Below are 13,838 nucleotides of genomic sequence, written 5' to 3'. Positions count from 1 at the left end.
AAAAGACTTTTTGTACACAGTCATGTGTGGGATGTTCAGTGCTTATTGTACGGGGACTTGAGATTCCGCAGACTAAGTCCAATATATGGCATCTGATGTGTGTTTTTCTATTATACCTTTGTATACTGGATACTATTCTATCCAGTATACAAGCATATTTTGTTGTGATATGCATGGCCTCATTAAAATGCATTGACACTGTATTGAGGATCGGTGTGATATATTGCATATATGTAGAAACGTGACTCATTCATAAGCTACAGTCCTATGAAAAAGTTTGGGCACCCCTATTAATCTTAATCATTTTTAGTTCTAAATATTTTGGTGTTTGCAACAGCCATTTCAGTTTGATATATCTAATAACTGATGGACACAGTAATATTTCAGGATTGAAATGAGGTTTATTGTACTAACAGAAAATGCGCAATATGCATTAAACCAAAATTTGACCGGTGCAAAAATATGGGCACCTCAACAGAAAAGTGACATTAATATTTAGTACATCCTCCTTTTGCAAAGATAACAGCCTCTAGTCGCTTCCTGTAGCTTTTAATCAGTTCCTGGATCCTGGATGAAGGTATTTTGGACCATTTCTTTCTACAAAACAATTCAAGTTCAATTAAGTTTGATGGTCGCCGAACATGGACAGCCCGCTCTCAAATGATCTGAAAACAAAGATTGTTCAACATAGTTGTTCAGGGGAAGGATACAAAACGTTGTCTCAGAGATTTAACCTGTCAGTTTCCACTGTGAGGAACATAGTAAGGAAATGGAAGACCACAGGGATAGTTCTTGTTAAGCCCAGAAGTGGCAGGCCAAGAAAAATATCAGAAAGGCAGAGAAGAAGAATAGTGAGAACAGTCAAGGACAATCCACAGACCACCTCCAAAGAGCTTCAGCATCATCTTGCTGCAGATGGTGTCACTGTGCATCGGTCAACTATACAGCGCACTTTGCACAAATAGAAGCTGTATGGGAGAGTGATGAGAAAGAAGCCGTTTCTGCACGTACGCCACAAATAGAGTTGCCTGAGGTATGAAAAAGCACATTTGGACAAGCCAGCTTCATTTTGGAAACAAAAATTGAGTTGTTTGGTTATAAAAAAAGGCGTTATGCATGGCGTCCAAAAAGAAACAGCATTCCAAGAAAAACACATGCTACCCACTGTAAAATTTGGTGGAGGTTCCATCATGCTTTGGGGCTGTGTGGCCAATGCCGGCATCGGGAATCTTGTTAAAGTTGAGGGTCGCATGGATTCCACTCAGTATCAGCAGATTCTTCAGAATAATGTTCAAGAATCAGTGACGAAGTTGAAGTTACGCCGGGGATGGATATTTCAGCAAGACAATGATCCAAAACACCGCTCCAAATCCTCAGGCATTCATGCAGAGGAACAATTACAATGTTCTGGAATGGCCATCCCAGTCCCCAGACCTGAATATCATTGAACATCTGTGGGATGATTTGAAGCGGGCTGTCCATGCTCGGCGACCATCAAACTTAACTGAACTTGAATTGTTTGTCCAAAATACCTTTATCCAGGATCCAGGAACTGATTAAAAGCTACAGGAAGCGACTAGAGGCTGTTATCTTTGCAAAAGGAGGATCTACTAAATATTAATGTCACTTTTCTGTTGAGGTGCCCATACTTTTGCACCGGTCAAATTTTGGTTTAATGCATATTGCGCATTTTCTGTTAGTACAATAAACCTCATTTCAATCCTGAAATATTACTGTGTCCATCAGTTATTAGATATATCAAACTGAAATGGCTGTTGCAAATACCAAAATATTTAGAACTAAAAATGATTAAGATTAATAGGGGTGCCCAAACTTTTTCATAGGACTGTATATGCTAGTCCAAGGCTCAAGTGCTTTTACAAGATTAAACAACAGCATTGCATCTTGACATCTTTTTGTCTCCTTTAATAATCTTGTTCTGCAAAATGGATTTTTTGTCTTTCTCTGGGATCTAAGAATCAAGTCCTCTGCTGTTACCTAGAACACAATTATAATGGAACATCCTTCCTTCCTCCAGCTACAGCGCAGACCTCTGTGCCACTGAAAACCTTCAGTAGGAAAGAGAAATTATGCATTGTGCCTTAACATCTTTATGCCTCATAAAATGTGTTGCAGCTGCAAAGGTGGACGAACAGATTCCAAGAATCTCATTCGCTTTTAACCCCTGTGCTGTGGGATGTAAGCAACAAACATACTGATGTGCTACTTGCTTCTAGATGCCTGCAGCAGTATCACCTTTAGATATAAAATATTCCACAGTCAATGTCTGTAGTTTAGATATCTTGATACGCCATAATTGTCTAATGCCAGAAGAACAGAAATCCCCTGACCCTCAAATTCCCTAGTGATCTGGGCACATGTCTACGACTCACTCCAGTGTATTCTATAGGAGTTACATAAACAACCTAGCTTAGAGGGTCAAAAGACTTCAACTATGCCCATAGGTAGGACCCCCGCCTATCAGATACAGTCCTATGAAAAAGTTTGGGCACCCCTATTAATCTTAATCATTTTTAGTTCTAAATATTTTGGTATTTGCAACAGCCATTTCAGTTTGATATATCTAATAACTGATGGACACAGTAATATTTCAGGATTGAAATGAGGTTTATTGTACTAACAGAAAATGTGCAATATGCATTAAACCAAAATTTGACCGGTGCAAAAGTATGGGCACCTCAACAGAAAAGTGACATTAATATTTAGTAGATCCTCCTTTTGCAAAGATAACAGCCTCTAGTCGCTTCCTGTAGCTTTTAATCAGTTCCTGGATCCTGGATAAAGGTATTTTGGACAAACAATTCAAGTTCAGTTAAGTTTGATGGTCGCCGAGCATGGACAGCCCGCTTCAAATCATCCCACAGATGTTCAATGATATTCAGGTCTGGGGACTGGGATGGCCATTCCAGAACATTGTAATTGTTCCTCTGCATGAATGCCTGAGTTGATTTGGAGCGGTGTTTTGGATCATTGTCTTGCTGAAATATCCATCCCCGGCGTAACTTCAACTTCGTCACTGATTCTTGAACATTATTCTCAAGAATCTGCTGATACTGAGTGGAATCCATGCGACCCTCAACTTTAACAAGATTCCCGGTGCCGGGATTGGCCACACAGCCCCAAAGCATGATGGAACCTCCACCAAATTTTACAGTGGGTAGCAAGTGTTTTTCTTGGAATGCTGTTTCTTTTTGGACGCCATGCATAACGCCTTTTTTTTATAACCAAACAACTCAATCTTTGTTTCCAAAATGAAGTTGGCTTCTCCAAATGTGCTTTTTCATACCTCAGGCAACTCTATTTGTGGCGTACGTGCAGAAACGGCTTCTTTCTCATCACTCTCCCATACAGCTTCTATTTGTGCAAAGTGCGCTGTATTGTTGACCGATGCACAGTGACACCATCTGCAGCAAGATGATGCTGCAGCTCTTTGGGGGGTGGTCTGTGGATTGTCCTTGACTGTTCTCACCATTCTTCTTCTCTGCCTTTCTGATATTTTTCTTGGCCTGCCACTTCTGGGCTTAACAAGAACTGTCCCTGTGGTCTTCCATTTCCTTACTATGTTCCTCACAGTGGAAACTGACAGGTTAAATCTCTGAGACAACGTTTTGTATCCTTCCCCTGAACAACTATGTTGAACAATCTTTGTTTTCAGATCATTTGTGAGCGGGCTGTCCATGTTCGGCGACCATCAAACTTAACTGAACTTGAATTGTTTTGTAGAAAGAAATGGTCCAAAATACCTTCATCCAGGATCCAGGAACTGATTAAAAGCTACAGGAAGCGACTAGAGGCTGTTATCTCTGCAAAAGGAGGATGTACTAAATATTAATGTCACTTTTCTGTTGAGGTGCCCATACTTTTGCACCGGTCAAATTTTGGTTTAATGCATATTGCGCATTTTCTGTTAGTACAATAAACCTCATTTCAATCCTGAAATATTACTGTGTCCATCAGTTATTAGATATATCAAACTGAAATGGCTGTTGCAAACACCAAAATATTTAGAACTAAAAATGATTAAGATTAATAGGGGTGCCCAAACTTTTTCATAGGACTGTATTTATTGTGTATGGATTTGCCAAGTGACTAAATCCTTTTAAACATGTTTTGATCATGTTACTATCTTTTTGATTTTCTAGATTTTCTTGTAGAAAAGGATAATGACTACTGCGTATGTGAAACTCCATGTAATATGACACGGTACGGGAAGGAGATGTCCATGGTGAAAATCCCCAGCAAAGCCTCCGCGCGATATCTGGCTAAGAAGTACAACAAAAGTGAGCAGTACATAGCGTAAGTATAAGACACTTTATGGCTATGCTATGTGTGTGTTTTACATATGACATATTGAATCACTGTGTAAAGTGACTGGTGATGAATGGTGTATACATGATGCCAAACCATCACTGGAAATGAGTGGCGGGTGGCAATAGAGAAAGTAATAGCAACTGGCCCTCTAACACTATGGGGGTCTATTGTCCAATGCAGGCAAGGGTTGTGAACTAAGAATGCTTCCAAAAATAGAAGTGTAACAATTTATTTTTGTCAAATACCAAAATTAATTCAAAGAACAAAAGTGGAATCTGACGCTAGGTTCATACTAGTGCTCAGTAATCCATTCTTCAGGTCCACTTAGGGACCCCAAGAATGGAAACTTAATCCACTTAAAAGGCAATTATCCATGGAAATCAGCAGACCCCATAGATCCGTGATGGCGAACCTATGGCATGGGTGCCAGAGATGGCACTCAGAGCCCTCTCTGTGGGCACCTACTGTGGAACAGATTATACTGTGTGGTGGCCACTACGGAGCAGATTGTACTGTGTTAGAGCCACTGTGGAGCAGATTGTACTATGGGGGGCCACTGTGAAGCAGATTGGACTGTGTGGGGGCCACTGTGGAGCAGATTGGACTGTGTGGAGGGCACTGTGGAGCAGATTGTACTGTGTGGGGGCCACTATGGAGCAGATTGTACTGTGTTAGAGACACTGTGGAGCAGATTGTACTATGTGGGGCCACTGTGAAGCAGATTGGACTGTGTGGGGGCCACTGTGAAGCAGATTGGACTGTGTGGGGGCCACTGTGAAGCAGATTGGACTGTGTTAGAGCCACTGTGGAGCAGATTGTACTATGGGGGGCCACTGTGAAGCAGATTGGACTGTGTGGGGGCCACTGTGGAGCAGATTGGACTGTGTGGAGGCCACTGTGGAGCAGATTGTACTGTGTGGGGGCCACTATGGAGCAGATTGTACTGTGTTAGAGCCACTGTGGAGCAGATTGTACTGTGTGGGGGCCACTGTGAAGCAGATTGGACTGTGTGGGGGCCACTGTGGAGCAGATTGTACTGTGTGGGGGCCACTATGGAGCAGATTTTACTGTGTTAGAGCCACTGTGGAGCAGATTGTACTGTGTGGGGGTCACCGTGGATTAGATTGGACTAACTGGGGACCCTTTACTATTTATATCATATAGTATCTGTTTTATAGAAGACGTGATAATACTACAGGTCATAATAACATTGCACAATCCTATAAAACAGATCTGTATGATGTAAATGGTGAACATTAATTGTTCAAAATTATACTAAATGCAGTACAAAGTTTTTTGTATAATAGAAAGCTCTTTAAAGCCCCATTCACATGACAGTATTTTGCAGGTCCATAATTGTCCACAATTGTGGATCCGCACATTATTAAGGTTAAATTGCTGTGTTGGCACTTTGTGATAATTTAGTGGGTTTTGGTTGCAGTTTGGGCACTCAGTCTCTAAAAGGTTCGCCATCAATGCCATAGACTATAATGGGATGTGTTGGGTTTCCCCAATGGAGAGCAAGCAGTAGTGTGATAAATATTTGCTGTGACCGCCCTTTGTTTTCGATCCCTTTGCCTTCCATCAATCCTTCTCGGTACATTTGTAGAGTTTTTAAAGCAACTCAGCAGGGAGTTTTTTCCAAACATCCTGGGGGACTAAGCACAGATCTTCTGTGGATCTTTTGTAGATGAAGGCTAGCTCGGTCCTTCTTCTGTATGTACCGCACACCATTCGATACCACTTCATCAGTAGTTAGCTGGAGTGGCCGGTTACGACTCTTTACAGGCATAGGACATTCAAGCTGAGCCGATACTTAACAATACTGCCATGACTAATGTCTGTGCAGAACTCTGATAAATTCTGAATAGAAGTAAATTAAAAGTGACCATTTTGTACACCCATGCTGTGGCATTTAATAGATAAGGCTTGAGCTGAAATACAATTCTTAATTTGTCTTCAATCCGACTCTCAGGACATTTTATTGGTCTAACAAAGTCTTCAGAACAGTTTTAGTAGAATAATATAAGTATCTCTCGGAGCCCGAAGACCATCATAATGGCCGCTTTTTTCAAGGAAAGCAGCCTAACATCTCCATGACGGACTTGAACATCTCTGTCTAGACTTTTGTAGCGCTACCGAAGTCCAGCCGAGGGATTATTCTGTGGATCTTCAAATTGATTGACAAGTTTTAATTAATAATCTCTCAGTGCTTCATGTACAGATTGACACTTTTTATGTCCAGCCGGAACAGGATAAACCCCTTTTCTGTATAATGCTGAAAGAAGCACTTCATTATTACCCTGGCGCTAAGGATACAACGTATAGGAGATTTCATCCGTCTGTTGACAATATGCCACTCAAAGTGCAGAGCTACCGCACGCTCCGCGCTGAATATTAATTCCCCATGAATAACATATTGTGAATTAATAAACCATTGCATATGAAAGGATCCAAGTCTACTCGGGGTGGCGGGAATAGCCTTTCAATCAGCTAGGCTGTTACACTCTGTAAGATAGACATTGGATTGTTCTTGTGCTTTTATGGTTGGCAGATGTGCATTGCTGGTAGCATAATAAAGAAAAGCCTCAATTTTGTTAAGTAAATCCATAAATCATTCATCTGTCAGATAACTAGCATGGCCTAGACAGCGGAAATATTCCGTACAGGAGATCTCTTTATTGTATGGTTTATTAAAATGTGGAAATGCGAGAAAGTCATAAAAGGAGAAGAAATTGTATAATTGTGTCCTTTTCCTTAAAGAGTACCTTCCATTTCTACAAAAAACTCTAATCCAGCAGAACTTTACCATTATCCATGTGTCGGTGTGCCTTCATGCTGCGCTGCTCCATTTCTTCAATACAGAGCACCAATCTTCTGATGCCATTCAGGTCAACGAGAGTGTAGAACAATCTACCACCCTCCGGAATACAGATAGAGACAGTCAAAGAGGAAGCAGAGTGATATGCTGTCACATCCGCGGGAGTCGGCTTAAGAAGTCGCAGGCTCTGTATTGAAAAAGCTGAGCACAACAGATTAATCACCTAGCGTATGTGCCCAATTTCATCAGAATGGTTCCTACTACTGCATGGGGAGGTCATTAACCCCTAAATAATGTAGACTATTAAGGCCTTCAGGGCGCAGTATATTTTTGGCTTTTTTTTTTTACTCTGTCCTCTGAGAATCACAACTTTTTTCTTATTTTTCCCATTAACATTGTAACGTCTCTGCCTGTTTGGGTCTCTGTGCCACCCTCCGTAAGCATGCTGTGGCACAGGAGGTGGGCTCATTTTGATTCTTTGCTTAGAGTTTTTCATTGCACTATTACCTCTCCTGTGTAATTGAATTCCACCACACCCATCTCCTGGACCTTGTTTCTCTTTGGTCATCAAATGGTTAATTCTAGTCTGGCCTGTGTGATCGACAACCTGTCTACCAATCAAGCCTAGGGCGGGTCTTTGGTTTCCTATATACAAGCCATTAGACCCACACAGCCATGCTGACTATTGAGACTCTGTCCTTAGATTTTGTCCCTGCTAAGCTCCTCTGTCTCCTACTATTATATTACTGATCTCTGGCTTCCCTTTTGACCATTCTCTTGTATTTTGATTCTGTACTGCATTGCTCGACTGCTACTGGATCCTTGGCTAGCTAACCTTCCCTTGTTGTTGTTTGTTTTATATTCGTTCTGTGTTGTCACCTTTACAGGAAGGGCTTTGACCAGTTGTCCTCTGCCGCCTAGGGCAGTGAAGCAAGCAGGTAGAGGTAGTGGTGGGGTCAGCTTAGGGCTCACTGTCTTGTTGTGCCCCTTCCTCAGGGTTTTCCAGCAGCTACTGGGGAATTGCTCCTCTAGCAATTCCATTACAGCTATACATGCTTTCTAGAGATGAGCGAACACTAAAATGTTCGAGGTTCGAAATTCGATTCGAACAGCCGCTCAATGTTCGTGTGTTCGAACGGGTTTCGAACCCCATTATAGTCTATGGGGAACAGATACTCGTTAAGGGGGAAACCCAAATCCGTGTCTGGAGGGTCACCAAGTCCACTATGACACCCCAGGAAATGATGCCAACACCTCTGGAATGACACTGGGACAGCAGGGGAAGCATGTCTGGGGGCATCTAACACACCAAAGACCCTCTATTACCCCAACATCACAGCCTAACAACTACACACTTTACACACTCAATACCACCTCTCTGACAGTAGGAAAACACCTTGAAACATGTGTATTTGGCACTTGCAGTGAGGAGAGCTTGTCACCAGCAGTGAATTTGGCCCTTGTAGTAAGTTGAGGTTGGCACCAACATTTGTTTTGAAAATCAGGGTGGATTGAGCCTCTAACCAGCAGAGTTTGGGCAAATTCATGGTGGAGGGAGCCTCTAAAAACCCCAGTTTGGACCAATTCATGGTGGAGGGAGCCTCTAAACAGCCCAGTTTGGGCAAATTCATGGTGGAGGGAGCCTCTAAAAACCCCAGTTTGGACCAATTCATGGTGGAGGGAGCCTCTAAACAGCCCAGTTTGGACCAATTCATGGTGGAGGGAGCCTCTAAAAACCCCAGTTTGGACCAATTCATGGTGGAGGGAGCCTCTAAACAGCCCAGTTTGGACCAATTCATGGTGGAGGGAGCCTCTAAAAACCCCAGTTTGGACCAATTCATGGTGGAGGGAGCCTCTAAACAGCCCAGTTTGGGCAAATTCATGGTGGAGGGAGCCTCTAAAAAACCCCAGTTTGGACCAATTCATGGTGGAGGGAGCCTCTAAAAACCCCAGTTTGGACCAATTCATGGTGGAGGGAGCCTCTAAACAGCCCAGTTTGGGCAAATTCATGGTGGAGGGAGCCTCGAAACAGCCCAGTTTGGGCAAATTCATGGTGGAGGGAGCCTCTAACCAGCCCAGTTTGGACCAATTCATGGTGGAGGGAGCCTCTAAAAACCCCAGTTTGGACCAATTCATGGTGGAGGGAGCCTCTAAACAGCCCAGTTTGGACCAATTCATGGTGGAGGGAGTCTCTAAAAACCCCAGTTTGGACCAATTCATGGTGGAGGGAGCCTCTAAAAACCCCAGTTTGGACCAATTCATGGTGGAGGGAGCCTCTAAACAGCCCAGTTTGGACCAATTCATGGTGGAGGGAGCCTCTAAAAACCCCAGTTTGGACCAATTCATGGTGGAGGGAGCCTCTAAACAGCCCAGTTTGGACCAATTCATGGTGGAGGGAGCCTCTAACCAGCAGAGTTGGTGGAAATCAGGGTGGAGGGAGCCTCTAACCAGCAGAGTTGGTGGAAATCAGGGTGGAGGGAGCCTAGTATTAGCAGAATTGTGCAACGCTTATGGTGGATGAGTATGAGGATGCGGAGGAATTGGAGAGGTTGAGTACAGACATGGAGTTTCATGTTGGGGTGCTTTACACAGGTGGGCCCAAAAATGAAGGCTCTATCCAGTGGTGGTTCATTTTTATCAAAGTGAGCCGGTCGGCACTCTCAGCTGACAGACGGGTGCACTTGTCAGTGATGATGCCACCGGCTGCACTGAACACCCTCTCAGATAGGACGCTGGCGGCAGGACAGGACAGCACCTCCAAGGCATATAGGGCAAGTTCAAGCCACAGGTCCAACTTCGACACCCAATACGTGTAGGGCACAGAGGGGTCGGAGAGGACAGGGCTGTGGTCGGAAAGGTATTCCCGCAACATGCGCCTATACTTCTCACGCCTGGTGACACTAGGACCCTCCGTGGCGGCACTTTGGCGAGGGGGTGCCATCAAGGTGTCCCAGACCTTAGACAGTGTGCCCCTCGTTTGTGTGGACCGGTGAGAAATTGGTTGCCTACTGGAGGAACTGCCCTCCCTGCCGCCAACGTCACATGCTGGAAACATCTCCATCATATTCTGCACCAATTGCCTGTGGCAAGCATTGATGCGATTGGCCCTCCCCTCTACCGGAATAAAAGACGAGATGTTGTTTTTATACCGGGGGTCAAGGATAGCAAAGATCCAGTACTGGTTGTCCTCCATGATTTTGACAATACGCTTGTCGGTTGTAAAGCACCCCAACATGAACTCAGCCATGTCTGCCACAGTGTTAGTTGGCATGACTCCTCTGGCCCCACCGGAAAGTTCAATCTCCATTTCCTCCTCATCCTCCATGTCTACCCATCCGCGCTGCAACAATGGGACGATTCGAAGTTGCCCGGAAGCCTCCTGTATCACCATCACATCATCGGACAACTCTTCTTCCTCCTCCTCCACCATTAAACGCAGTGAAGCGGACAGATGTGTGGACCTACTCTCCAGCTGTGACGGATCGGATGCTATCCCTAACTCCTCTGTGTGATCTGAGTTATCCCTGATGTCAATCAGGGATTCTCTCAGAACACACAAGAGAGGGATTGTAAGGCTCACCATCGCATCCTCAGAGCTCACCCTCCTTGTGGACTCCTCAAAGACCCGTAGGATGTCACAAAGGTCTCTCATCCATGGCCACTCATGGATGTGAAACTGAGGCAGCTGACTTTGTGGCACCCTAGGGTTTTGTAGCTGGTATTCCATCAAAGGTCTCTGCTGCTCAACCACTCTATTCAACATCTGAAACGTTGAGTTCCAGCGTGTGGGGACGTCGCACAAAAGCCAGTGTTGTGGCACATGCAGGCGTTGCTGGAGAGATTTTAAGCTAGCAGCGGCTACTGTCGACTTGCGAAAGTGGGCGCACATGCGCCGCACTTTCACCAGTAGCTCTGGAACATTGGGGTAGCTCTTTAGGAAACGTTGCACCACTAGGTTGAAGACGTGGGCCAGGCATGGAACATGTTGGAGTCCGGCAAGCTCCAGAGCTGCTACCAGGTTCCGGCCGTTATCACAAACGACCATGCCTGGGCCCAGGTGCAGCGGCTCAAACCATATTGCCGTCTCATCGAGGAGGGCATCCCTCACCTCGGAGGCAGTGTGCTGTCTGTCCCCCAAGCTGATCAGCTTCAGCACAGCCTGCTGACGTCTACCAACGCCAGTGCTGCAACGTTTCCAACTCGTAGCTGGGGTCAATCTAACAGCGGAGGAGGAGGCGGTGGCGGAGGAGGAGGCGGTGGCGGAGGAGGAGGCGGTGGCGGAGGAGGAGGCGGTAGAGGAGGAGGAGGAGGGGGGTGTTCTTCTCGTGTCCCTGCCAGGAATGTTAGGCGGGGAGACGAGGTACACCGGGCCAGTTTGGGAAGCAGTCCCAGCCTCAACTACATTCACCCAGTGTGCCGTCAGTGAAATGTAGCGTCCCTGTCCGCATGCACTTGTCCACGCGTCGGTGGTCAAGTGGACCTTTGTGCAAAGCGCGGAACTAAGGGCCCGCCTGATGTTGAGTGACACGTGCTGGTGCAAGGCGGGGACGGCACACCAGGAGAAGTAGTGACGGCTAGGGACGGCATAGCGAGGTGCCGCAGTTGCCATCAGGTCCAGGAAGGCGGGAGTTTCAACAAGCCGGAACGCCAACATCTCCTGGGCCAGCAGTTTAGCGATGTTGGTGTTCAAGGCTTGCGCGTGTGGGTGGTTAGCAGTGTATTTCTGCCGCCGCTCCAATGTCTGAGAGATGGTGGGTTGTTGTAAAGAAGCGCCTGATGGTGCCTTTGATGGTGCAGGAGAAGGAGATAAGACAGGAACAGGGGAGGATGAGGGAGAAGTCAACAAAGTGGCGGAGGCAGATGAAGTGGTGTCCTGGCTCGTCCTCTGGAGTGCATCGCCAGCACAGTCAGCAGTGGCAGTGGCAGAGGCAGAGGCAGTGGCAGAGGCAGTGGCAGTGGCGTGAACGGCAGGCGGCCTTTGTCCTGCCGTTGCTGCCTGCCACTGATTCCAGTGCTTGGATTCCAAATGACGGCGCATTGAAGTGGTGGACAGGTTGCTCTTCTCAGAGCCCCTAATCAATTTCGAGAGGCAAATTGTGCAGACAACACTATATCTGTCCTCGGCGCATTCCTTGAAAAAACTCCACACCTTCGAGAAACGTGCCCTCGAGGTGGGAGTTTTTCAGGGCTGGGTACGAACTGGAACATCTTGGGAGATTCCGGGTGTGGCCTGGCTTCGCCTAAGCTGCTGACCTCTGCCTCTAGCTACCCTTTTTGGTGCTGCACCTGCCTCAACATCCACACTACTTTCCCTGCTTGACATCCCCCCTGTCCAGGTCGGGTCAGTGTCCTCATCATCCACCACTTCCTCTTCCAACTCCTGTCTCATCTCCTCCTCCCGCACAATGCGCCGGTCAACTGGATGCCCTGACGGCAACTGCGTCACATCATCGTCGATGAGGGTGGGTTGCTGGTCATCCACCACCAAATCGAACGGAGATGGAGGAGACTCTAGTGTTTGAGCATCTGGACACAGATGCTCCTCTGCTAGGTTCGTGGAATCGTGACGTGGAGAGGCAGGTTGAGGGACAATGAAAGGAGCGGAGAACAGCTCTGGGGAGCAGGGACAGTTGGGGTTATTGTTCTGTGAAGCTTGGGAATTTTGGGAGGAAGGAGGACAAGACTGTTGGGTAATAGGAGGAGAGGAGGCAGAGTCTGACTGGCTGCTGGACAATGTGCTGTAAGCGTTCTCTGACAGCCATTGCAAGACCTGTTCCTGGTTCTCGGGCCTACTAAGGTTTGTACCCTGCAGTTTAGTTAATGTGGCAAGCAACCCTGGCACTGTGGAGTGGCGCAATGCTTGCTGCCCCACAGGAGTAGGCACGGGACGCCCTGTGGCTTCACTGCTACCTTGCTCCCCAGAACCATTCCCCCGACCTCGCCCACGGCCTCGTCCACGTCCCTTTCCGGGAGCCTTGCGCATTTTAAGATAAGATAAGATAAGATAATCCTTTAATAGTCCCACCTTGGGGAAATTTCAGCGTGTTACAGCAGCATAGTATTTTGAATTCCCAGTTAGAAATTGGCACTATATACCAGTAGCAAAAATTGTGGGTGCACGTAACCCCAATATATTCTTTGAATTCCCAGTCAGACAATGGCACTATATACCAGTAGCAAGAAATGAGGGTATTTATAACCCCAATATATTCTTTGAATTCCCAGTCAGACAATGGCACTATATACCAGTAGCAAGAAATGAGGGTATTTATAACCCCAATATATTCTTTGAATTACCAGTCAGAAACTGGCACTATATGGCAGTAGCAAGAAATGAGGGTATTTGTAACCCCAATATATTCTTTGAATTCCCAGTCAGACAATGGCACTATATACCAGTAGCAAAAATTGTGGGTGCACGTAACCCCAATATATTCTTTGAATTACCAGTCAGAAACTGGCACTATATGGCAGTAGCAAGAAATGAGGGTATTTGTAACCCCAATATATTCTTTGAATTCCCAGTCAGACAATGGCACTATATACCAGTAGCAAGAAATGAGGGTATTTATAACCCCAATATATTCTTTGAATTCCCAGTCAGAAACTGGCACTATATGGCAGTAGCAAGAAATGAGGGTATTTGTAACCCCAATATATTCTTTGAATTCCCAGTCAGACAATG

At 45.8% G+C, this 13,838-nt stretch overlaps 1 protein-coding gene across 4 annotated transcripts in view; it reads left to right on the top strand.

Moving 5' to 3' along the window:
• The window catches only part of ASIC1 (acid sensing ion channel subunit 1), a 209,925-nt gene that overhangs the window by 169,414 nt on the left and 26,673 nt on the right, over positions 1-13,838 (top strand). For all 4 annotated transcript variants that reach the window (XM_075265744.1, XM_075265742.1, XM_075265743.1 and 1 more), the window contains one exon: positions 4,164-4,317. In XM_075265744.1, the coding sequence (XP_075121845.1) occupies positions 4,164-4,317 (154 nt within the window). The remainder of the gene's footprint in view (positions 1-4,163; positions 4,318-13,838) is intronic.

This window comes from Leptodactylus fuscus, chromosome 2 (genome assembly GCF_031893055.1).
Source record: "Leptodactylus fuscus isolate aLepFus1 chromosome 2, aLepFus1.hap2, whole genome shotgun sequence".
Taxonomy (NCBI): Eukaryota; Metazoa; Chordata; class Amphibia; order Anura; family Leptodactylidae; genus Leptodactylus; species Leptodactylus fuscus.
The sequence above is the reverse complement of the archived record's forward strand: the minus strand, read 5'-3'. Positions and strand labels throughout refer to the sequence as shown.